Here is a 26,709-nt window from a genome sequence, read left to right as displayed (position 1 = left end):
CCACTGTTCTGCTTTTTGCTCTTTTTTGGTGTTGGAGATTGAACTAGAGCCTTACGCCTGCTAAGTTTGTGCTTTTCCAGTAAGCTACTACCAGAACCCCAACAGTTCTACTTTCTATCCCTGATTTTGATTAGTCTGGCACTTCATATAAATGGAATCATGTAATATTTGTCTTCCTGTAACTACCTAATTTCATTTAATATGTGTCTTAAAGGTTCTTCATGTAGTAGTGTATGTCAGAATTCCCTTCCTTTTTAAGGCTGAATAATATAACACTATAACTTGCTTTTTGTTTTCCTTTTTGATACAGAGGATTGAACTCAGGGGCGCTTAATTACCAAGCCACATCCCAATCCTCTTTATTTTTTGAGATAGGGTCAGAGTGGCTTAGGACTTTGCTAAATTACTGATTTTGGTCTCAAACTTGGAATCCTCCTGCTTCAGCCTCCCGATTACAGGATTTATAGGCATGTACCACCACACCTGGCTACAGTACTATAACGTTTTACATGCCCCACTCCATTACCCACTCCTTCAATCTCACTCCCTTAAGCCTATTGTTCTAATGTTTACTTCCATTACCACATTCAGTTGCTTTTAATTTGAGCTGTTGTGAATAATACTGCTATGAATGTGAATTTACAAAAATCTCTTTGAGACCCTCCTTTGAATTCTTCTGGTTATATACTCAGAAGTAGAATTTCTGTATCATGATAATTTAATGTTTTGAGGAAATTGCCATGCTATTTTCCATAGCAGTTGTACCATTTTATATTTCTACCACCAGTGCACAGGGGTTCCATTTTCTACATCCTTGCCAACATTTCTTTTTCCTTTTTTCTTTTAATAGTAGCCATCCTAAGGTGACATCTTACAGTTTGATTTGCATTTGTGTAATGATTATGATGTTGAGCATCTTCATGTGCTTATTTACCATTTGTATATTTTTGGAGAAATGTCTGTTCAGGTCTTTTGCTCATTTTTGGACTGGATTGTTGTTTGTTGTTGAGTTTTAGGAGTTTTCTTTATATTGTGGATATATCCAGATATCAGAAATATAATTTGCAAATATTTTCTCACTTTCTGTGAATTACTGGGTTTTTTTTTTTGTCTTTTGATACAAAATTTAAAACATTTACATGATATCCAATTTATTCTTTTATTTTGTTGCCTATACCTTTGATGTCAGATCCAAGAAATCATTGCCAAATCTCATGTGGTGAAGATTTTGCCTTATGTTTTTCTCTGAAGTTTTATAGTTTTAGGTTTTACTGGGCTGATTTATTTTGAATTTTTATATGTAACATTAGGTAAGATCCAACTATTTTCTTCTGTGTGTGTATATATCCAATTTTCCCAAAATAATTTGTTGAAAAGACTACCTTTCCCCTTTTCAATGGACTTGGCAAATTTGTCAAAATTCATTTGACATAATGCAGAAGTTTTCTTTTTATTTTTAACTGTACCAGGGATTGAACCCAGAAGGGGCTTCACCACTGAGCCACATCCCTGACCTTTTGTATGTTTTTTTATTTTAAGACAGGGTCTCACTAAGTTGCTGAGGGTCTTGCTAAATTGCTGAACTGGCTTTGAACATGTGATCCTCCTGCCTTCCAGCCTCTTGAGTTGCTGGGATTACAGGTGTGCGCCACAGGCCTGGCATCAAGTTTTTATTTTTGTGTTTTCTGTTTGAGTGGTCTAGGTGTCTGTCTTCATGCCAGTACTAAACTGTTTGGATTACTGTAACTTTACAGTAAGTTTTGAAATACAAAGTGTGAGTTCTCTAACTTTGTTCTCTTTCAAGATTGTTTTGAGTGTTCAGGGTTTCTTGACATGCTGTGAACATGTTAGAACAGGTTTTTCTTTTTATGGAAAAATCTCACTGGGATTTTGAGATAGATAACATTGAGTTGCTTTGGTTGGTATTGGCATCTTTATAATATTGTATTGGCATCTTTATAATATTGTGTTCCAGTTCATGAATGTGGGGTATTTTTCCATTTATTTATGTCATCTTTAGTTTGTTTCATTAGTGCTTTGTACTTTTTGTCATGTAAGTTTTTCACCTCTGTGGTATTATGAAGTATTTTTTCTAATGCAAATATAAATGGAATTGTTTTCATAACTTTCCTTTTATATTGCTCATTGTTAGGAGTATAACTGATTTGTGTGTTGACTTTGTATATTGATACTTTTCTGTATTATATCTTTTTAAAAATGTGGAATTGTGGGGCTTAAATAAAAGATATCAGTAAACAGATAATTTTACTTCTTTCTAAATTGTATGCCTTTCATTTCTTTTGCTTGCTTAATTGCTCTGGCTAAAATTTCTTATAGCTCGTGATTTATTGTTCAATGTGAATTGCAACAGATATAGATCTCTTTGTGATTCGATGTTTTGATTTTTTTATTTTTATTTTTTTATCTTTATTTTATTTATTTATTTTTGGGTGCTGGGGATTGAACCCAGGGCCTTGTGCTTGCATGGCAAGCACTGTACCAACTGAGCTATCTCCCCAGCCCCTGATATATTTATAAATAAATCTAGTTTATGTTTAATATAGTTTTAAACTGCTTTCCAAAAAAAATAAAAATACCCTTTTATAATTGTTTTTTTCCCAAAGTAACACAGGGAGTTTGACACAAGTTTAATGTCATCAACTGCTCAGAAAACTTGAGAAATTTTACGTTGTTACTTAAGACTAACAATTTTTTCCCAGTTTATTGACTTCTGTGTTTCCAGAGCATAATTTTAGTGCCTAATGAAATTATTTATGGAGGTATTGGACTTATTGATGAAATAAATTGGGAAAAAGCATTTCGTGATTAACCTGGAAGATTGTTTTCATTTCTGTCCTGGGAAAACCCTTTTTGTTTCAGATAATTTGAAAACCTGCTTTCCCCTCTTTTAGTAGTATACACCTTGATTGAGTCAGAAGGAAGTTGTAAGGGGCAAGATTGGTTAATGGAGTTGGTATGACCTGATTGGTGGCAGAACAGGATGATGAGATAGATTTGTAGATATAGATGCACACACAAACGCACACACATTTTTCCTCTTTATTTCATATTTATTTTAGTAAAACTGAACCAAGTAAATAGAGTAATACATTTTGTTACTTCTTTATGTTCATTCTGAAATAAGGATTCATGATTTGTGCACATTTTATTATTGTACAAAGTTTTGTAAGAATTACTGGATTAGGGAGGAAGAACATTTTAGACTTTTGATAATATATTGCCAAGTTAGTTTCTAGAATACTGTACCAGTTTAGATTCCCACAAGTAAATAAGAAAATATTTCTCATTGCTCATTAATTCCTGCCTTTATTGGGAGCTATTAAAAACAAATATTTGCAAGTTTTAAACCAACACTTATATCTTGTTTAATTTTTTCATTTTTAAAATTAACAGCAAACAATTCAAATGTAATTACCTAGTTGTTTTCTTTATAATGGTATTTTCATTGTTAGCTTCTTTCAAAGTTTGGTTTATCTGATTAAAATACTTTTATAATCTATTTTCTTTTTTAAAAAATACTTTTAGTTATTGGTGGACCTTTTTTTTTTTTTTTTTTTGCGGTGCTGGGGATTGAACCCAGGGCCTTGTGCTTGCAAGGCAAGCACTCTACCAACCGAGCTATATCCCCAGCCCATATTGGTGGACCTTTTATTTTATTATTTGTGTTTGATGCTAAGAATCAAACCCAGGGCCTCACACATGCTAGGCAAGTGCTCTACCTCTGAGCCACAACCCTAGCGCAATAGTCTATTTTGCGTTTTTTCCTTTAACCTGATTTTTGGTAATAACAGTGGTTAATACCAGGGTTCATTCACGTGTTTCTTAGCACTTATTGCAAAAATTTTTGTGTATATTTTGAGAAAGAGTCAGACGAGAGTTATGGTTGGTGCTATGGTTTTGAGTCTGAATGTCCCCCTCAAAAATCCTTGCTTTGAAAGTCTTAGTCCCCAACTTGGCACTTATTGGGAGATTGTAGACCCTTTAAAAGGTGGAACGTAGTAGGGGGTCTTTAGGATATTGGGGGCATGCCCTCAAAGGCATCCATGGGACACCAGTCTATTCTTTTTTTCTCTCCTCAACTTCGTGTCATGAGGGTGATCTGTTTTGTTCTTTCTTGGGCTGGCTCAAAGTGACATGACCAGCCAATAATAGACTGAAACCTACAAAACTCTGAGAATAATCTTTTCTTTTTTTTTTTTTGGCGGGGGGGGGGGGGGTTGCTGGGGATCGCACCCAGGGCCCTGTGCTTGTAAGGCAAGCACTTTGCCAACTGAGCTATCTCCCCAGCCCCTGAGAATAATCTTTTTACAAGTTGATTTATCTCAGGAATTCATTATAGTGATAGAGAGTTGGCTAACACACTTAGATAACCTTACTCAATGGGACTTCCAAAGAATATATAGCTAAGGAGAGGACAGAGGATAAAAGGGTCTATAGGGTAGTGGTTACAACAGAAGGTATTACAGAAACGTTTGTCTGCCTGGAAAGAAGAAGACTGGGTACTAAAAGAAGATGTAGCAGTGTCTTTTCTCCACTTGCTGGAAGTACATTACTGCTCTGAGAGGTGAACTCTGGAAAGACCTCGTGCTTTTCTTCACTTTTTGGCTTTGTTCAGAAATAGGAATTTTAAGATATTTCTTGTATTCGTCGTGGAATTTCTCTTCATTAACCTCAGTAAGGTTAAAGGAAAGTAGTAGACTATGTACAAATTTAATGAAACATTCATATTGAGATATAACTTTTTGTTTGGCTTACATAAAACAATGGCCAGAGGTATTTTTTGTTGAAGAGTGGCTAAGAATAATCTACATTTGCTTATAGTTAAACTTAGGTTGCAAGAAATACATATAACCTCCTGGCTTATAAACTTCTTCCCCCCAAAACCAAAAATTATTTCTGTTTTTCATGATTCCCACCCATCGTTATTATTTTTTTTCCATCATTATTTTTATGAACATTTCTTACCTTTGTAAATAGACAATGAAGTAGTTTTCTTAATTACAGTATATAGTCTTATGATGTCAGATTAATAAAACAATGAGCAGTTTGCTCTTAAGTTGGGTTTGGTGGTGCACACCTATGATCCCAGATATGTGGGGGATCACTTGAATGTGAGTTTCAGAGCAGCCTGGGCAACATAGTGAGACTCTGTCTCAAGGGTAAGAAAAAAGAAATCATTTAGACTTTGAGGTAGAAAGCTAAAGTGTCAGTAGAATACCATGTATTTGGTGCCGTGGTTTGAATGTGGGTAGCATCCCTGATGGTGTCCATATCTTGAGGATTGTTCCTCAAAGTGGTATTGTGGACCTTTGAGAACTGGGGCCTTAGGTCATAGGGGTCATGCCTCAGAAGGGGATTCCAAGACTCATGCCATCCTCTTCCTCTTTTCCTTTCTGGCCATGAGGTGAGTGAGTGGTTTACTCCCACTTCCAGACCTCCCTCCGCCCATCTACCATGTGCTGCCTCACCACAGGCCCAAAATAATGGGGCCTATGATTTGTGGACTGGAGCCTCCAAAACTGTGAGCCAAAATAAACCCTTTTTCTTTGTAAGTGAATATCTCAGGTATTTCATCATAGTAACATGAAGCTGATTCATAATCTGCCAAAGAAAAATAGAAAAAAAATAAATTTCTAATAACATTTAGTTGAATATTTTTAGTATCATAACTTCTATAGCAATAATGTAAATAAGTTCAGAAGTTGCCTTAAGTTTTAATAGTTTGGCTTTGTAGTGTTGAAAATACCTATGAAAATATTTTTAACATTGGTATAAAATAACTTGTTGACATTTGGGAACTGAGAATTTAAAAGCCTTAGGGGTCAAGAAGGATTCTCAAATCCATGTTTCAAAGCACATATTCTTTCTTTTGCAGTGCTGGTTGTTGAACACAGGACCTCCTGCAGAAAGCCTGTGTTCTTGACATTGTCAGGCTAGGCTGTACAGACTTGGTTCATACAGTGAATTAGGTGATTACTGGAATTTTGTTGTTGTTGTTTGTGGTACCAAGAGTTGAGCATGCTACACAGATGCTCTACCATTAAGCCATATCCCAGCCCGTTTTATTTTATTTTGAGACCAGGGTCTAGCTAAGCTGTCCAGACTGGCTTCAAACTTGCAATCCTCCTGCCTCAGACTCTCAAGTTGCTAGGGTTACAGATGTGCACTACTGTGCCCATCTTTGTTATTGTTTTTTTTTTTTTTGCCTATCAGTTAAGGTGCTGTGCTTAACAGTGGCCAGTTAGGCAACTTAGCAAGACCCTTTCTTAAAAAATGAAACGACAACAACAAAAAACCATTATGGGCTGGCGATATAGCTCAGTTCGTAGACTGCTTGCCTTGCAAGCCCATGGTTCTGGGTTCAATCCCCAGTACTGCCAAAAAAAAAAAAAAAAAAAAAAAAAGAATATACATTGTTAGGGCTGGGTGCGTAGCTCAGTGGTAGAGCACTTGCCTAGCCTGTGTGAGGCACTGGGTTTGATCCTGAGCACATAAAATAAATAAAAGTATTGTGTCCTACAACTGAAAATATTTTTTAAAAAAGAATATACATTATTATATAGTTTTGCAGTTTGGAATGATTTATGTTCAAAATGGTAAAATAACCTGGCATTTAAAATGTGTGGTATCAAGAAAACTTGGGTGTGTCTAGTAATGTCTAAGTTCTTTGTAGCTGAAATTTTTCTATAAGAAATGGAAAATTTTCTAATACAAAAACAAACAAAAATCTTTTCTATTTTTCTCCCTTTAAGTAGCTATTCTGATTTTCTCTCAAAAGCAGTCTTTTTCTCTTCAGTTTTTCTTTTTAAAGATAATTATGTATGAAATCCTTAAGTATGTCTATACAGAAGAACAGATATAAAACCTGTTAAATTGAAAGAGTCAAGGTTTAAGAACTGTATGATGGGAGATGTTGTGGCCATCTTAGGAAAATAAGATCTACATTATGACAGGTTGTTGAAAACTGAAAGAATTTGAATAAAGCTTTATTTAGTTATTTAATTCATATCCTTGATCTGTGGTAGTTTTTCCCTCTTTTTCTGGGAGGGAGGTACTGGGGATTGAAGCCAAGGGTGCTTAACCATTGAGCCACATCCCCAGTTTTATATTTAGAGACAGGGTCTCCCTGAGTTGCTTAGGGCCTGGTTAAGTTGCAGAGGTTGGCTTTGAACTCTTGATATTCCTGCTTTAGCCTCCTGAGCTGCTGGAATCCCTCTGTTTTTATATGAAAGCATTTAAGAAGTTCATTGAATTAAGCAAAGGGGAATGAAGGAAAGGGAGGGGGAACGGGAATAGGAAAGACAGTAGAATGAATCGAATGTAACTTTCCTAAGTTCATACATGAATACACAACCAGTGTAACTCCACATCATATACAAGCACAAGAATGGGAAGTTATACTCCATGTATGTACGATATGACAAAATTACTGTCATGTATATTTAAAAAGAACAAATTAAAAAAGTGAAAAAATTATATATAAGAGTATTCATAGGATCTGTGCAGAATTGATTTCCCCGATCTCAAAATATAGATAATAGAAAATAAATAGAATTGTAAAATATGCATGCTATAGTTTACATTCTGCTTTTATTTCTCATGATCTGTATTAAAATTATAATTCAGTTAATAGATTTACTTTATGCTAAGTTTAGCAAGCTTTTGGCTGCCGTTTTGTCATAAAATTTAAAAATGTCAGCATTAATACAAATCAGATTTTATTTACATGCACTACTGTTGCTGTAAATTCTTAGAGTTCAGTTACAGTAGATATATGATGATAAAATACCCATTTTTCATAGGACCAGGAGGTAGTAAACTGGATTGAAAATTTGGTAGCAAAGAAATGATAGGTAAAGTAAAAAATATGCCAGAAAAATAAAAGAACACAATAAAGATAATGTCTATTTGATATAAACTACTCACATTAAGTTGTAAGTTTAAAAAGATTATATGTGTCACATGACTAAAACCTTCTAATTTAAATGTTAGTTTTCTTGATTGTGGGAAATTTTCTAGGTAGTTAACTGTAGTAATCCTGATGGAACCTCAAGTACTGGCATGTATCTTGGCAAATTCACTGAGGATGTTGTACCCAGCTTTGCAGGTGTAGATACCTGCTGATTTTGGCACAGTGGATCTGACTCTAGAGAGATTTATTTATGTTAATTAGGCTTATCAGACTGAAATGGGAAATGGCTCTTAGGCACAGAATTTTATTTATTCATTTTATCCTTTTTTGCGGTTGTCATATCTTTTTTTTTTAATTTATTTTATTGTAAACAAATGGGATACATGTTGTTTCTGTTTGTAGATGGAGTAACAGCATACCATTTGCGTAATCATACATTTACATAGGGTAATGATGTTTGATTCATTCTGTTGTTTTTTCCTCTCCCCCACCCCTCCCACCCCTCTTTTCCCTCTATACAGTCCCTCCTTCCTCCATTCTTGCCCCCTCCCACCCCCCATTATGTGTCATCATTAGCTTATTAGCGAGATCATTCGCCTTTGGATTTTTGAAATTGGCTTATCTCACTTAGCACGATATTCTCCATTTTCATCCATTTGCCTGCAAATGCCATAATTTTATTATTATTTATAGCTGAGTAATATTCCATTGTATATATATACCACAGTTTCTTTATCCCTTCATCCATTGAAGGACATCTAGGTTGGTTCCACAGTCTGGCTATTGTGAATTGAGCAGCTATGAACATTGATGTGGCTGTATCTCTGTAGTATGCTGATTTTAAGTCCTTTGGGTATAGGCCAAGGAGTGGGATAGCTGGGTCAAATGGTGGTTCCATTCCAAGTTTTCTAAGGAATCTCCACTCTGCTTTCCAGAGTGGCTGCACTAATTTGCAGCCCCACCAGCAATGTATGAGTGTACCTTTTTCCTCACATCCTCTATCACTATTGTTGCTTGTATTCTTGATAATTGCCATTCTAATTGGGGTGAGATGGAATCTTAGTGTAGTTTCGATTTGCATTTCTCTTATTACTAAAGATGGTGAACATTTTTTCATATGTTTGTTGATTGCTTGTAGATCTTCTGTGAAACCTCTGTTCATATCCTTAGCCCATTTGTCGATTGGGTTATTTGTATTCTTTGTGTAGAATTTTTGAGTTCTTTATATATTCTGGAAAATAGTGCTCTATCTGAAGTATGAGTGGCAAAGATATTCTCCCACTCTGTAGGCTCTCTCTTTGCATTACTGATAGTTTCCTTGCTGAGAGAAAGCTATTTAGTTTGAATCTATCCCAGTTGTTGATTCTTGCTTTTATTCTTGTGCTATGGGAGTCCTGTTAAGGAAGTCTGATCCTAAGCCAACAAGTTGAAGATTTGGACCTACTTTTCTTCTCTGGTCTGATTTCAAGGTCCTTGATCCATTGTGAGTTGATTTTTGTGCAGGGTGAGAGATAGGGGTTTAGTTTCATTCTGTTGCATATGGATTTCCAGTTTTCCCAGCACCATTTGTTGAAGAGGCTATCTTTTCTCCATTGCATATTTTTGGCACCTTTGTCTAGTATGAGAAAATTGTATTTATTTGGGTTTGTGTCTGTGTCCTCTATTCTGTACCATTGATCTACCTGTCTATTTTGGTGCCAATACCATGCCGTTTTGTCACTATTGCTTTGTAGTATAGTTGAAGTTCTGGTATTGCCATACTCCCTGTTTCATTCTTCCTGCTAAGGATTGCTTTAGCTATTCTGGGTTTCTTATTCTTCAGATGAATTTCATGAATGCTTGCTCTATTTCTGTAAGGTATGTCATTGGGATTTTAATTGGAATTGCATTGAATCTGTATAGCACTTTTGGTAGTATGGCCATTTTGACAATATTAATTCTGCTTATCCAAGAACATGGGAGATCTTTCCATCTTCTAAGGTCTTTCTCAATTTCTTTCTTCAATGTTTTGTAGTTTTCATTGTAGAGATCTTTTACCTCTTTGGTTAGATTGATTCCCAAGTATTTTATTTTTTTTGAGGCTATTGCAAATGGAGTTGTTTTCTTCATTTCCCTTTCAGCTGTTTTGTCGGTTGCGTATAAAAATGCTTCAGATTTATGCGTGTTGATTTTATAGCCTGCTATTTGCTGAATTCATTGATGAGGTCTAGAATTTTCTGGAGAAGGTTTTTGGATCCTCTAAATATAGAATCATGTCATCAGCAAATAGTGACAGCTTAAGTTCTTCTTTCCTATTCGTATCCCTTTAATTTCTTTGGTCTGCCTAATTGCTCTGGCTAGAGTTTCAAGGACAATGTTGAATAGAAGTGGTGAAAGAGGACGTCCCTGTCTTGTTCCCCTTTTAAAGGGAATGGTTTCAGTTTTTCTCCATTAAGAATGATGTTGGCCATGGGCTTAGCATAAATAGCCTTTACAATGTTCAGGTATGTTCCTACTATCCCTATTTTTCTAGTGTTTTGAGCATGAAGAGATGTTGTATTTTGTCGAACGCTTTTCTGCGTCAATTGAAATAATCATATGATTCTTATCCTTAAGTCTGTTGACATGATGGATTACGTTTATTGATTTACAGATGTTAAACCATTCTTGCATTCCAGGGATGAACCCCACTTGATCGTGGTGCATGATTTTCTTAATATGTTTTTGGATACGGTTTGCCAATATTTTGTTAAGGATCTTTGCATCTATATTCATCAAGGATATTGGTCTAAAATTTTCTTTCCTTGATGTGTCTTTGCCTGGTTTGGCTATGAGGGTAATATTAGCTTCATAGAATGAGTTTGGCAGGGTACCCTCCTTTTCTGTTTCCTGGAATACTTTGAGAAGTATTGGAATGAGTTCTTCTTTGAAGGTCTTGTAGAACTCGGCTGAGAATCCGTCTGGTCCTGGGCTTTTCTTGGATGGTAGGTTTTTAATGGCTTCTTCTATTTCATTGCTTGATATTGATCTGTTTAAATTGTGTATGTCCTCCTGGTTCAGTTTGGGAGGAGCATATGTCTCTAGAAATTTGTCAATGTCTTCGGTAGTTTCTATTTTGTTGGAATACAGATTTTCACAGTAGCTTCTCATTACGTTTTGTGTCTCAGTGGTGTCTGTCGTGATATTTCCTTTTTCATCACGAATTTTAGTAATTTGAGTTTCTCTCTCCTTCTCTTTATTAGTGTGGCCTAAGGGTTTGTCTATTTTGTTTACTTTCTCAAAGAACCAAGTTGTTTGTCAATTTTTTGAATTGTTTCTTTTGTTTCAATTTCATTGATTTGAACTCTGATTTTAATTATTTCCTGTTTTCTACTATTTTTGCTGTTATTCTGCTCTTTTTTTCTAGGGCTTTGAGCTGTAATGTTAGGTCATTTAGTTGTTGACTTTTCATTCTTTTCTGGAATGCGCTCCATGCAATGACTTTTCCTCTTAGTACTGCTTTCATAGTGTGCCAGAGATTTTGATATGTTGTATCGTCGATCTCATTGACCTCTAAGAATTTTTTTATCTCCTCTCTGATGTTTTTGTTATCCATGTTTCATTCAGTAGCATATTATTTAGTCTCCAGGTGTTGGAGTAATTTGTTTTTATTTGTCATTGATTTCTACTTTCAGTCCATTATGATCTGATAGAACACAAGGTAGTATCTCTATTTTTTTGCATTTCCTAAGGGCTGCTTCGTGGCATAACATATGGTCTATTTTCGAGAAGGTTCCATGTGCTGCTGAGAAGAAAGTGAATCCGCTCTTTGATGGATGGAATATTCTATATATGTCTATTAAGTCTGGGTTATTGATTGTGTTATTGAGTTCTATGGTTTCTTGGTTGGTTTTTGTTTGGAAGATCTATCTAGTGGTGACAGAGTGCATTAAAGTCACCCAGAATTATTGTGTTGTAGTCTATGTGATTCCTGAAATTGAGAAGGATTTGTTTGATGTACAAGGATGCACCATTGTTTGGGGCATAAATATTTACTATCGTTATGTCTTCCTGATTTATGGTTCCCTTAAGCAGTATGAAATGTCCTTCTTTATCCCTTCTGACTAACTTGGCTTGAAGTCCACTTCATCTGATATAAGGATAGAATCCTGCTTTCTTACTGAGTCCTTGTGCGTGGTAGGTTTTTTTTTCCATCCTTTCACACTTTAGTCTTTGGATGTCTTTTTCTATGAAATAGTCTCTTGCAGGCAGCATATTGTTGGGTCTTTCTTTTTAATCCATTCTGTCAGTCTGTCTTTTGATCGATGAGTTCAGGCATTAACGTTCAGGGTTATTATTGAGATATGATTTGTATTTCCAGTCATTTGGCTAATTTTGGTTTTTAAGTTGGCTTGGTTTCTCCTTTGAGTGGTTTTTCTCTAAGGTAGTTCCTCCCTTTGCTGACCTTCATTGTTTTTTGTTTCCTCCTCATGGAATATTTTGTTGAGAACATTCTGTAGCGCAGGCTTTCTATTTGTAATTCTTTTAACTTTGTTTATCATGGAAGGATTTTATTTCATCTTCAAATCTGCAAGGTTAGTTTTGCTGGGTGTAGGTTTCTTGGTTGGCAACCATGTTCTTTCAGAGCTTGAAATACGTTGTTCCAGGCCCTTCTAGCTTTTAGAGTCTGGGTTGAGAAGTCAGCTGCTATCCGTATTGGTCTCCCCCTATATGTAATCTGATGCTTTTCTCTCCTATCTTTATTTTGAATGTTAGGCATTTTCATTATAATGTGCCTTGGTGTGGATCTGTTGTGATTTTGTGCATTTGGTGTTCTGTAAGCCTCTTGTATTTGATTTTCCATTTCATTCTTCAGGTTTGGGAAATTTTCTGATATTATTTCATTGAATAGGTTGTTCATTCCTTAGGTTTGTATCTCTGTGTCTTCCTCAGTCCCAGTAATTCTTAAATTTGGTCTTTTCATGATGTCCCATAATTCTTGGAGATTCTGTTGATGATTTCTTACCATCTTCTCTGTTTGGGAAACTTTATTTTCAAGATTAAATATTTTGTCTTCATTGTCTGAGGTTCTGTCTTCCAAGTGGTCTAGTCTTTTGGTGATGCTTTCCATTGAGTTTTTTATTTGGTTTATTGTTTCCTTCATTTCAAGGATTTCTGTTTTTTTTTTTTTTTTTGAGAATCTCTTTCTCTTTTTTGAAATGATCTTTGTTTCCTGCAGTTGCTCTTTCAGCTTATTGGTATTATTATTCATTGCCAGCATTTGCTCTCTTATCTCATCCTTTGCTTCACGAATCATCTTAATCATGTATAATCTGAAGTCCTTTTCTGACATTTCTTCTAACATACTGTCATTGGATTCTGTTAATATAGAATCTAGATTTGTTTGGATCATTTTCTTCCCTTGTTTTTTCATGTTGTTCATGTATCTTCCCCTCTAGCAGTGCAGATCTGGGGTATTGCAGATTTCCCCCTATAGGCTTATGGTGGCCCTATAGGTTTCCAAAACCCTTTCTTTATGTGGAGATCAATATTAGCAGTGCCCAATTCAGACACTATGCAATCCTTTTCAAGTAGCCCCTATGAGGACAATAACAAAATTGACATAATAAACAGAATGAGTTCAAATATTATCTTTAGTAAAACAAACAGATTTGCAATAAGGTCTGCAGTTTCAAATAGAGGACAAAGAGGATGCAGAGGAATGTAGAATGTGGCTGTTAATGGGATAAGAAAAGAATATACAGAAGTTCTAGATAATAGAAAGGGTGAGAGTGTAATCAAAGAAATTGGATGTTAGCATGCAAAAAAGAGAGAAAGAGACTCTGAGGGAACAGGTAAACAAAAGGAAAAGAGAGCAAGAAAAGTAAAGAAATAAACACTTAAAATTTTTCAATAAGGAGAAAAAGAAAATCTACAGTATAACAGTCATATAGTAATGAAACCTCCCATAGTTCAGTAGCCTGATGCATTAGAGAGGTACCTGACAATGAGCTTCAAGCCTCCAGCAGGCGTCTCAGGATGGGTCTTGCCCCACCTAATGATCGGAGCTAGGGCTTCCAGGATTATCCAAGATGGCCGCTCTGGTTTCCAAATGTGTTGGCAAATGGGGAGCTGCATCTCAGGGTGTGGCCGTGGTCAGCAGGAGGTCCTGGAGGCTGGATGCAATTGGTCAGACAGGGGTCCTGGAGGTCGGGTGTGTTTGGTGTGGTTGTGGGATCCTGGAGGCTGGGTGCAATCAGTCGGTCTGGGGTCACCGTGATAGGGTGCAGTCAGTTGTCTGGGGGTCCTGGCGGCAGGGAGCAGTCAGTCGATGTGAGGGCCCAAGAGGCAGGGAGTTATAGATCGGGCTGAGGGATTCTGCAGGTACTGTAACAGTGAACTTCCAGGCAACCAATAGGCAGCTGGTGCTCCACTGGCGGTTGGCGATCAGTTTGCTGACTGTTGTGGGACGATCGGGAGGTGAACCTTGTGCGTTGGGTGATGAATAGGTGTAAGGCATGCAGTGGACAGGCAAGAGGCAGGCAAATGGTGGATGATAGGTGCCTGACAGTGAGCAATCTGCACTCAAAAAACGGGTTGATATGCTGGCAGACTGCAGGTGATCACAGCAGACAAATGGGGTGAACAGCAGTGGATTGATAAGCAGCAAAAACTGCCTTACCAAGAAACAGATATCCTCTGCTTGAAACCGGAGTTACGGAGTGACAAGGAACGCAGCCTCCCTCTGAGTTGGGGTAATTTATAACAAATAAAATGTATTTAACTCATGGTTCTAGAGACTGGGATGACCAAAAACGTGGCACTGACATCCGGTGAGTGCTGTTTTGCTGCCCGGTTGTCATATCTTTATGTCTACAATGCCATTATGTTTGCTTTAAATAGTTAAAATATCTTTTTAGAGTTTTTTTTGGGGGGGGGGTGTGGGTACCAGGGATTGAACTCAAGGGCATTCAACCATTGAGCCACATCCCTAGCACTATTTTTGTATTTTATTTAGAGAAAGGGTCTCACTGAGTGCTTAGCGCCTCATTTAGGTGAGGCTGGCTTTGAACTTGCAATTCTTCTTTCTGCCTTTGCCTCCCCAGCAGCTGGGATTATAGGCATGGGCCACTGAGCCCGGCTACAATATCTTTTTAGAAGATCCAAGAAATACCAAGCAGCATATTTTGCATACCACTTAACTTTCTGTGATTCTCATTGCCACAGATTGAATTTTGCATTTGTATCTTGTTTTAATCCTAATTTACTTTTTTATTTCTTATAATGTGTATCTGTTAACAGCAAGTTCTTATAACTTTTGTTTACCTTAAAAGTTATTTCACTATGTTTTGAAAAGATACTGAATTTTTATCAGTTGTTTCCTTTAACCACTTTTTTTGTTGTTGTTGTTGAGGGTACTAGGAATTGAACCCAGAGGGATCACTGAGCTACATTTCCAGCTCTTTTTATTTTTTACTTTTTTAGACATGGTGTCATTAGATTGTTTAGGGCCTCACTAAGTTGTCCAGACTGGCTTTGAGCTTGGCGATCCTCCTACCTCAGCCTCCTGAGCTGTTGGAATGACATGTGTGTGTCACCACGCTGGGCTCCTTTCACCACTTGAGAGAGGTCTTCTGCCTTACAATTCCTTCTGATGAGAAAGCAGATGTTATTTGTAATATTTCCTTTGTCTCTTTTTAAGATTTATGGTCATTGATTTTTAGTAGTTGGATTGTGATGTGACTAGGTAGTTTTTTCTTTGTATTATTTTTGCATGGGTTTGATTTGAAATCAAATCATTTTCTTCCTCCTTCAAATTTATGGTTATTCTTTAATTCTGCAAGTGTTTTTTTTTTTTTTTTTTCTGTTTATGTTTGTTGTTGTTGTTCAGCTGTTCATTTTTGCTTTCTTTTCTTTCTTTTTTTTTTTTTTTTGTGGTTCTGGGGATCGAACCCAGGCTTTGTGCTTTCAAAGCAAGCACTCTACCGACTGAGCTATCTCCCCAGCCCCATTTTTGCTTTCCAAGTACTTCATTTGTAGTTAGATCTTTTGAGGTTTCTGACTGGAGAGACTGGGCGCTTATGCCATGAACTAAAATAGGAAAGGCAGTGTGTGTTCACTTGTAGTCTCAAAATAAGTTATTGAATTTGACAGCTTACAGAGGTCATTGGTCACTTTAGCCATAGACTGAGAGTGACAATTGGGATCCATACCAGAAAGAAAGGATGAAGTGTGAGAACTGAAGAAATTGAGAGACTTAATAATGTGCTTATGTCTTTGTGTTTTATGCCCCACAATTGTGATGTGGCTTAAAATTGTTTTATTTTTAGGCCTTCATCATAAATAGCTATCCCTTTCTTCCCTCCTTTTAAGAGTAATCTGAGAAAATATGAATCACTTTATAATAATTTCTAGGGAGCATAATTGCTGCAGTAAACTTGTTATGCTAATATTTTTCTTCGATTAATATGACTTACAGTTGAACCCTCTGACATTGTTGAATATTCAGTCAGCATCCTGTTTATTGTCATGTTCTAGGAAAAGTTTGGCCAGTAATATGCAAGGAACCGTTTTGCCCATTTTCAAGTGGTATTGCAGTACGTGCTAGGGAGCAGAAGACTCGAAGTTTCTGTAATAGCTTTTTAAATTTGTTTTGTTTTGTTTTAATGGGTACTAGAATATCATTGGATAATTCATCACTATTAATCTGTTACACAAATATGTCATGAATCTCACTATGATAATTATAATGCAGCAGTAAAACATTTGAAAAATCTATTTCAGAACTTTGTGAAGTCATAAATACATTTCAGTTTTTAACAGTACAGTTAAGAGGGATGAATTCACTAGGTGACCTTTTTAACTAGGCAATCTGTAAGCAAATCATTATGACATACCTTCGAAATTTAATCTAAAATTTTGTCTTGTGTGTTCAGAGGTACCAAATATAAAGCACTGAATACAAAGCCCCCAGGGGAAGAGTTAATTCCTCTGATTTTATTAGATGGCAACTATAATAAGGATGAAATGTAATCTTGAAGGATTTTGGTATATTTTGATAGTATATTACAATCTATGTTTTAGAGTTAAAGAAGGGTTAAATGCTTAAAGTAATTGAAAGAGTGATTTTACTCAAAATTCCAAGATTAGTTCAGTTTAGTAATTGTTGATTTTTAGAGTATTTTCATCAGAAACATTGCAGAATTGGCAGGTACTTGATCAGAAGTAACTAGTTATTTCAGGTGCTGAGATCCTTTGATTTGTTATTGAAATGTTCTTTTTTCCCCCCCAGTTCAAAGCAGCATTCAACGATTTCAAGAGAAGTTTTTTATTTTTGCTTTGACACCTCAGCAAGTTAGAGAGATATGCATATCAAGGTAAGAGGAATGCTTGGAGTATGTTTCTCTGTGAGTGTTGTGTATTAGTCTGTTAGGGCTGTCATAACAAAAGAGCACAGACAGGATGACTTAAACAGCAGAAATTTGCTCCTCTAAATTCTGGAGGTTTCTGTTCGAGAGCAAGGTGTTGACAGGTTTGGTTTCTTCTGAAGCCTTTATTTTTGGCTTACCCATTTTGCTGTATCTCCTGGCATGACCTTTTCTTTGTGCCAGGTGTATCCCTGGAGTCTTTTCCTTTTCTTCTGACCACCAGCCTTATTGGTTTAGGGACTCACTCTTAGGACCTCATTTAGCCTTAATTGCATCTTAATTGGATCTTGTCTTCAAATGCTCACATTGGTAGGGCTTCAACATGACAATTTGGGGGGCATACTGTCCAGTCCATAATAACAGTTGAACTATTTCTCTTTAAGGGGAATATACTTCGAGATTAGTCAAATATTTAATAAACTCTGTATATTAGGGAAAATTTTAACCTTTCAATTTTGAATTGAAACCTTAGTATCTCTTAGGTTGTTTAAGTCACGTTTGGCAATACATGTTTTTTCCTGTTTTGTCAGTGCTGTGAATCAGACAACAGGGCCTTTTGCATATAGGCAAGCATTTTACCACTGAACTACACCTCAACCTGGCAGTAATATTTTTAAGTGAAAATGTTTTCCAAATACAAAACAAACATTTGTGATAATAACCCAAAGATCAGATGACTGTAAACTTCATCAAATCCAACTGAAGCATTTTTTAAAGTGGAAGTGAACATAATTAATATTTACTCTTCAATAAGAAAAAAAATTAGAAGTTTAGAGCAAAGCTAAAAAAAATTACTAACCAAAAATTTACTTGAAATATGAAAGCAATTATGAAAAGTACTGTTAACCCTTGCTTAGTTTGGAAAATAGGAGAAACTTAAAAGAACATGTTTGTAAAGAGTAAGTGAACTAAGAGATGTAAAAGGAAAGAGAAGGAAATCTGTAGGGTGAACTTTTTAAATTAAAAATATAGTCATCTTGAAAACTGGAAACTATATGTACACCTCTTCCCATTTGCAGTCATTGCTGAAGCAGCAGCAGCCAAAATAAAGTTATCTTTTTACATTCAAAGGTGTTTTAATGCCCCTTGCCACATTCATCAGAAGATTATGTCCTCCCTCTTTCCAAAGAGCTGAGACAGAAGTAAAACTTTCCATCTGTGCCTATCCAAAAGGATAATGAAGTTCAATTTGTGTGAGCATATGTAAAGGTCAGCAGTTTGGCAATGTAGTTTAGATTTATAGGAACAAATGTGTCATCTACATTGAATGGGGCGACAGGAAAAGGCTAATGGCACAGAGCTGTTCATGTGGGCATTCAACCCAGTGTGGTGATTATCACCAAGCTAAATCTATACAAAGACAACAAAAAGATCCTGAAGGTCAAATCTCACCAAGTAGGAAAGGAAAAGGGTAAGTATAAAGAAGAAACAGTCGAGAAGATGTAGGAGTGAAGTCATCTTTTACAATTTTCACTTAAAAATTGCTAAAATGGAAAAAAGTCATGTTTATCTTCTTTATATGATGCTTTAAAAATCACCTTATTAAAAGATTCAGTATAAGGGCTGGGGAGATAACTCAGTCGGTAGAGCACTTACCTTGTAAACACAAGGCCCTGGGTTCGATCCCCAGCACCCAAAATAAAAGATTCAGTATAAGAAAACTGAAGTTCCTGGAGTTTGAACAATTTCCTGAGACTGTAGAGTTAAATGTAGAGTGAAGAAGAGTCAAACAAACTAGAGGTCTTCACCTCCTTTTGACTATTCATTAGAAAAAAAACATTTAGATAAGACTTCTTTTTTAAAATAAGGGTGCTGTGGTTTAGCAACTTTGGGGGAATTCTGTATTTAATGTAATTTTTAAGTTTTTACAACCAGACTTGGCTATCTTTAATTTGTAAGTTGCATATTAAGTCTCCAAGGTGATGGATTCAGATTTATGGACCATGCAACTCTTAAACATGTAACATCTTAAAAATGCAGTGTTGTTATGTAGAAGACTCTGGGACACAACTTTAGATTCTTTGACTAATTTTATCACTTTTATTAAAATTATGTGTCTTAGCAAAATTCTCAATGATTTTATAATCTGTCTCTGGAAAGTTTGAGGTCTCAAAGAGTAGGCACACAATGGTAGAGTGACTTGTAGTGATCTTGGGGGACATTAATAAATCCAATAATGAATAAAACAGACAAAATTAAAAATATTTTATATCATCCGTTCTTAATTTTGTTATCTTTTGATAAACCCTTGCTTGGGAGCAGCATTTAAGTGTCCATTAGGCATAAGGCATATTTTATATGACACGATCCTTTTCTACAAGTTACTTGCAATCTTATAGGAGGAAACCAGCTCATTTGCATAAAGTGTTCATTGCAAGGTGTCATATGAAAAGAACCCATTTAGTAATGACAGATGGGCTGATTTATAGGAGGGAGGAGAAGATAACTGTTACCCTTGGTGGTTTGGGAAAACTTTACTGGGATGTTGACTGGCTTTGAAAAAAGGCAGGAGGATTCCAAGTTCAAGGCCAGCCTCAGCAACTTACTGAGACCATCTCAAAATAAAAAAATGTAAAGGCTTTGGGATGTAACTCAGTGTTAAATTGCCCCATGGGTTAAAGTTCCAGTTTCCACCCTAATGCCCCCCTAAATCCCTATAATAAATGGAAGTGTAAGCTTGCTGCCTATTACCATGCTTTGATAATTATCAGTAGTTTGGCCCTCTGTATCTCCTCCCCTCTCTTTTTTTCCTGAAGTATTTTAAAAAAGATCACAGGCATTATATAATTTGATCCAAAAATATTTCAAGATGTAGCTCTAATTTTCAACATGATTACTGAAATGAATAATTCCTTAATACAAATAATACTCAGTTCATATTCAGATTTTCTCAGTTGTTTTAGTTTCTGAACAAGGTTCATATATTACTTTTGACGTTAATTTCTCCTAAAGGATTTTTACAATTATTTTGAAGTAATTTTGATTTATAAAGAAAATTTATAAAAATCTTACTTGTACCCTTTCCCAGATTCCCTTAATGTCAACCTTGTATAACCATAATACAATTCTCAAAACCAAGAAATTAACATTGATGCAATAATATTAACTGAACTGTAGACCGTTCAGATTTTGGCCAGTTTTTCTACTAATGAACTCTGTTCTTGGATCTAATTTGAAATCACATTAATTGTGATATCATCTTGGTTTCCTTTTTACTCAGTAGTAGTTTCTTAGGTTTTCCTTGTCTTTTTGTCTTCTGACTTCTGAAGAGTAGTGGTCGGGTATTTTGTAGACTGCCCTTCAGTTTGGGTATGTCTGCTATTTTGTTACTTTCAGATTGCAGTTATGCGTTTTTGATAATACCTCAAAGTTATATTCCCTTCCCAGTGTACCATACCAGGGACTACATAATAGTGATAGGTCTTATTTATAGTGGTAATAACTTTGGTTGTTGGTTAAGGTACTGTGTACCAGATTTCTGCACTGTAGTTACTGATTATTCTTATTAATAACTACCTTGGGGGAGATACTTTGAGAGTAGGCGTATACTGTTGCTCCTCAGACTTTTGCTCTATCTAGTTCATCATTTGTGAACCTTGTCTTCAGCAAAATAGTTGTGTTCCAGTGATGATTTTCTATTCTTATTCTTTTCTACATTTGAGCTTTTCTTTTGTAAGGAAGAACTGTCCCTTCTCCCTTATTATGTATGTTGTATTCATATTAGCATGGAATCATAGGTGGTTCTATGGATTTAACTCAGAGCCGTAGGGATTTATATTGTGCCTTAGATTGTTCTACCTTTGCCTATTGGAGTTCTTTCAAATTGGCTTCAATGCCCTTTTCATGTTCCTCTCCCTCCCAGATCCACTTTCAAGCACTTCTGTACTTTCTGGCATCCTAAGATGCTCCAGGCTTATCTTCTGGCTTTGTTTTGTTTTCCCCCTGGAATTGGGAATCGATCACTTCTCCATAGCCATGGTTCCCATCATAATTAAGATTGTCACACTTTCTACTTTTCAAAAAACAACAACAAAAATATGGTTCATTTGTAGCATATTATGCATTTTGGATTTGCATGATTGCTTCTTGTGGTGTCATTTAACTGTTCCTATCTCCATGGTTCTCAAACTTGCTGCATATTAGAGTCAAATGGGGAGCTTTAAAATATCCAGTCCATGCCAAATACCCAAGTTTCATCTCAAACCAATTAAATTAGAACCTCCAAGGATGGAACCCCAACTCCAAGGATGGACAGTGATTTTTGTGGTGCTGGAGATCAGACCCATACACATGCATACTGTGTGTGTGCTGTACCCCATCCCCAAAGCAGTGATTGTTAAAGCTCTCTAGGGGTTTCTAGTGTGAGCAAATGTGAAAACCACTGTGTGTCTGACTCTTCCTCTTTGCCTGTAGAGATAGCAAGGTCTAGTATTAGGGTTTGAATATATTCAGGTTCAACTTGCTTGGTTCCTTCCGTCCTTCTGTCCATCCGTCCGTCCGTCCATCCATCCATCCATCCATCCATCCATCCATCTGTGAGTGGCCTCAGCCCTCTTCTTGACTTCAGGACTACTTCTTCCATCTGTCACTACCACATTTCTAACCATTCTTTCTCAGGTCCTCCCATTGACTTATCTTACACATTCTCAGAAATCAATTTGTGATTCTCTTCTTGATACTCTATGGTAGTTTCTTTTTATGTGCTTTGTTATTTTTATATTGGAAGTGGAAAATGGCCACTCTTTCTCTCCAGTGTCCTTTCTCATTGAACCTACTTTAATGACCCACAAGCACATCAAACAAAGCACATCTAAAATTGAACTTTCCTATCTTTTTAGACTTGCTTATCTTCTTTTCATGCATCGCATATTTATTGACTTTCTGCTATGGTCCAGACTATACTCCATACACCAAGTATGTAAACTTGAAAAGTAAATTGTCTTCAAGTACATTTTTGCTTGGTGTATTTCCTGCCATAGTCCCCATTATTGGTAGCATTGGGATCTGCCAGGACAGAAGGCCTCTTGGTATTGTCCCACTGTTTATTGACCATATCCCGTTAATTTGACATGCTGTGTTGATTTTTCTCCATCACTTTCCAGACTTATAACTTAATTATGGAACTCTCCTTTTGAGGAAGGTATTAGAATTTTTAGAGTAATACCAACTAGAAAGTGAATTCTGGCCAGGTTCCGTGGTACATGCCTGTAATTCCAGTGATTCGGAAGACTGAGTTAGGAGGATCACAAGTTCAAGGGATAATTTAGCAGGACTCTAGGCAACTTAGTGAGACTCTGTCACACACACCCACACACAAAAGTGTGGGGTGAAACTCAGTGGTAAAATACCATTGGGTTCAGTCTCCAGTACCAAAAACCAAAACAAACAAACCAAAAAAAACAAAAAGTAAATTTTGACCTAACCACCTAGGTCTGTATGCTCCTCGGCTAGTGACTGAATCTCATTCATTCTTATTTACCTAATATGTAAAATTGAAATAACAGTCACCACCACCTCATTGGGTGGTTTGAAGAGGGGTGCTGCAACTTCTCCTTACCCTAGTGAGTAGCATCACCAACTATCCTGTTGTACCATTCCAAAACCTAAAAATGCCTCTCCTCTTATTTACTCCCTGTGTCTAGTCAGGCTTTGAGGTCTGCCAGTTTTTATGCTGAAGTATCTCTTAGTAGTATTTGTGTTTAGATAGCTTTAAAGTTCTCATCTTTTGCCTGCATAATTGAAATAGTCTCCTAACTCTTCCTCTCCTACCTGGTCATGCAATCTTTCTAAAGCCTGTCTGTTTTTTCTTTTTGTTCAGAAACCTGTAGTGCTGCCTCATGAAGTCCACACTTCATTGCCTGTCTGCTTTGCCCAACTTTTTTTTTTTTTTTTTTTTTTTAAATCATCTTACCTCCTGTTACCTTTCTCTAGCAATCTGTATTCTGGCCAGGCTTTCCACTTTTCTAGGCTCATCTCTTGTCATTTCTTTTTTCTTTTCTTTTTTTTTTTTTTTTTTTTTTCAGATTATGTTCTCCAACCTAACAAGATTCTGATAGGCATTTCTAGTTGACCCTCATCTTTTTGTTGAGAATCACAATACCAGTGGGGTCACTAAACAGAAATAGGCAGAACCACTGTTATACAGATCCTATTTGATTGGTTTTCTGATAACTGCCTTGAACTTTCATGACAAAAATTAAATTTCCCCATTTTCTATAGCACTTATCACACTTCAGTTTGGTTGTATATGTCTGTTACCTACTGTCATGAATCCATTGAAGCAAATACTGTGTTTTATTTATCTTTGACGCTTCAGTGCCCAGACTGAAATGTTTCTTGATTTGAATGAGTAGAATGATATGCGTTGCTCAGAAGATGTCAGTATTGTCTAGGATATGGGAATGTTTTAAAGAGATACTTGAGAACAGTGGAGCCTTTTAGTGGGAGGAAAGGAAACAGTGGCACCCAGCTGCTCACACTTAACTGAGCACAGCTCTTTACTTGTGTTTAATCATCACCATAACTTTACATGTTTAATCATCACCCTAACTTAATGAGGTAGATGCAGTAGTTTTCTGTCTTTACAGATAGAGAAACCAAGACAGAAGGTTAAGTAATTTGTCCAAGGTCATTTAGCTCAGGACCATAATGCTCTTGTGGTCATTGCTGTGCTTCACTGCCTTCCAGCAAACCTGGAGAGTTGGAAGCAGTGAACAGACTGCCTCAGTTAGAACAAGGTGAGGGCCAAACTTTAGGTTTCTTAGGACATGACTACTCTCTAATGATCATCTCCATGACGGAGTGCAAGATTTGGGTTTATGGCTAAGGATGCCTCATTAACTACAAGGTATATAATGTCACCTGGGGATCTTGTTAAAATGAAGATTCGAATTCCATAGATTTGGGATGGAGCCTGAGAGTCTTCATTTCTGACAAGCCCCTAAAAAATAATGGTGTTACTTTGCTATGGATTCCATTTTGAATGGCAAGGGTTTAGAGGGTTTGGTGTCAGAGGTATTTTATATGGGACTCTGTTTCTCATCTATAAAGTGCAAGAGGTTATATGTATGTAATATGGATACACAATTACGAAGTTGCCATTGTATAGAGAAGCTGATATTGTAAGCACTGGTTCTATGTTAGAATAACCTGGGTAGCTGAAAAATGTAATGAGAGAACAATACTCAAATCAGTAAGAATATCTGGTGAATGGAATTTTATGTTAAATAGACAAATTTCCAAGTGTTTAGAGTCTTAGATTGAAGAACCACTAAGTGTATAGATTAATTTGTTAAATTCTTCGAACCTAGGATAGTCCTTTTCATGTTAACAAATTTGTTGTCTGTTGAAGTAAATACTGCATTGTCAGAGTTCTTATGACTTGAAAATACCTTAAAATTGCTGTAAATACTTACCTAGAAGTAAACAGGGGTTGTTTTCATTAGAGTATTTGGTTAAGTCTTATGCTATTGGCAAGCTAGTTTTCATATTTGAAGGAGTAAGAATAAAAATGGTCAATACTTTTTTTCCCCCCCTGGTGAAAGTATTTCTGTGGAATCTTAGTCTATATTCTTAACCCTTTTGTTTTGTTTTGTTTTGTTTTTCGGTACTGGGGATCAAACCCAGGGTCTTGTGCTTACAAGTCAAGCACTCTACCAGATGAGCTATCTCCCCAGCCCTCTTAACCCATTATTATTTCTCTTTCCAACAGGGATTTTTTGCCAGGTGGTAGGAGAGATTATACAGTCCAAGTTCAGCTGAGGTGAGTTTGAAATTTTGTTACTATAATTTTACATTTGTTACCTTTGTATATGTGGCCCTGAATTTTAAAACACATTAGCATGTTTGGGTTCATTGTTTAAGGGTTTTTTTTTTTTTTTTTTTTTTTCCTTCCTTTTTTTAAATGCAGACTTTGCCTGGCGGAGACGAGTTGTCCTCAAGAAGATAACTATCCCAATAGTCTATGTATAAAAGTAAATGGGAAGCTGTTTCCTTTGCCTGTAAGTTGCTTTTTATTCATGAGATTTTCATGTAAATGTAATATACACTGAAAAGGTCTAGAAACAGTGATAGATAGCTACATACCAATGAATAGTTCTAACATCCAGATTAAATATTGTTTTATCATTGAGAGGTCCATGGCTCCTTGGAGAAACAAGTGACTGATTTTAGGTCTTGGAGAGATGGAAAAAAATGAGCCTGGAATTTCTTGTTCTAGAATTTTAGGAAACTCTGAAAGACTCTTGGGATCATATTAAACAACAGGACTTGGGCACTTAAATATATAGGACGGCATGTTGTGGTGGCTATATGGATTAGCTGAGACTAGCCAGTGGACATGTGGTAGAAAGCAGAGTCTGTTGAGAGTGGCTAGCCACAGAGGTCTAGAGTTCCAAGCCTGGGACTTGATGAACACACTAGAGGGTTAGGGGAGTGCAATGATATTTCATTGACAACCTGTTATTTAACAGAGAAGCAACATATGGACTTACCTGGAATATATGCCCTGTGAATGTGTGCAGCCTGTTCCTGACTTCATAGATAGCTTTGGAATCTTTAAACACTTAGTCAAGTCTTAAAAACAACACTTCAGTTGGTGAACTGTACTATAGTTCCCATTGAGGCCTGAAGTGTATTATTAAACTGGTCAGTTGTGTAGAAGGCCAACAAAACCATTAGGGGAATTGGGAGGAAGAGTATGGTCTCTTTGTCAAGCACTACAAAGTGTTTGCTCTCACTGAAGTGAGAACAGAGACCCCTACTAGTGTGCCGAGGTGCCATTTCAGCAGATCAGACACCACTGCAGTTATTGAGGAGATGGGGAAACTGTTTAGCATTCTTGCTGAGCATGTGACTTGGCTCTGGAGTAAGTATGTGAATAATACCTATGAGCTGCTAAATAAGTCACACAGTCTAGGACTCTGGGTTCTACCAGAGCCAAGTGCTTAAAATTGAGCTCCCAATTGAAGATAATCCGTGACTCAAGCTGACCCCAGTAGCTGAAGGAGTCTGACTTTTCTTAGTTGTTAGGAATCTCCTTTGTCTCATTCACAGCCTGTGAATTTAGAAATGTGAGAAAACTTATTCCATGAATTTTACAGAGCTCGAAGACCACTGTGTCACCGACTCTGTGTGAAGATACCTATGAGACTGAAATCAATTGAGACAGTCCTCTGGGGATACAAGGGGAAAAAGAGACTGAGTAGATATGCTCAGGAAGAATTGCTTACATGGTCCCATATGTGTTGAAAGCCAGTTGGGACGTGTTGCCTCTCAGGTTTCTAGCCTTCAGCAGTATGATTCTTAGGAGCTGTCTTTTTTCTGAATGAATTGGACAGAGATCTGAACTAAGGAAAGAAGCAGCTTTATTTGGACCTGAAGGATTTGAAT

The 26,709-nt window shown here is 36.5% G+C and overlaps 1 protein-coding gene across 1 annotated transcript in view; it reads left to right on the top strand.

The window, feature by feature from the left end:
- The window catches only part of Pias2 (protein inhibitor of activated STAT 2), an 89,789-nt gene that overhangs the window by 21,005 nt on the left and 42,075 nt on the right, over window positions 1-26,709 (top strand). The window contains 3 exon segments of the mRNA XM_047526228.1: window positions 17,184-17,268; window positions 25,031-25,081; window positions 25,229-25,319. Coding sequence (XP_047382184.1) covers window positions 17,184-17,268; window positions 25,031-25,081; window positions 25,229-25,319 — 227 coding nt within the window.

This window comes from Sciurus carolinensis, chromosome 15, assembly GCF_902686445.1.
Source record: "Sciurus carolinensis chromosome 15, mSciCar1.2, whole genome shotgun sequence".
In the NCBI taxonomy this organism is placed as follows: Eukaryota; Metazoa; Chordata; class Mammalia; order Rodentia; family Sciuridae; genus Sciurus; species Sciurus carolinensis.
The sequence above is the reverse complement of the archived record's forward strand: the minus strand, read 5'-3'. Positions and strand labels throughout refer to the sequence as shown.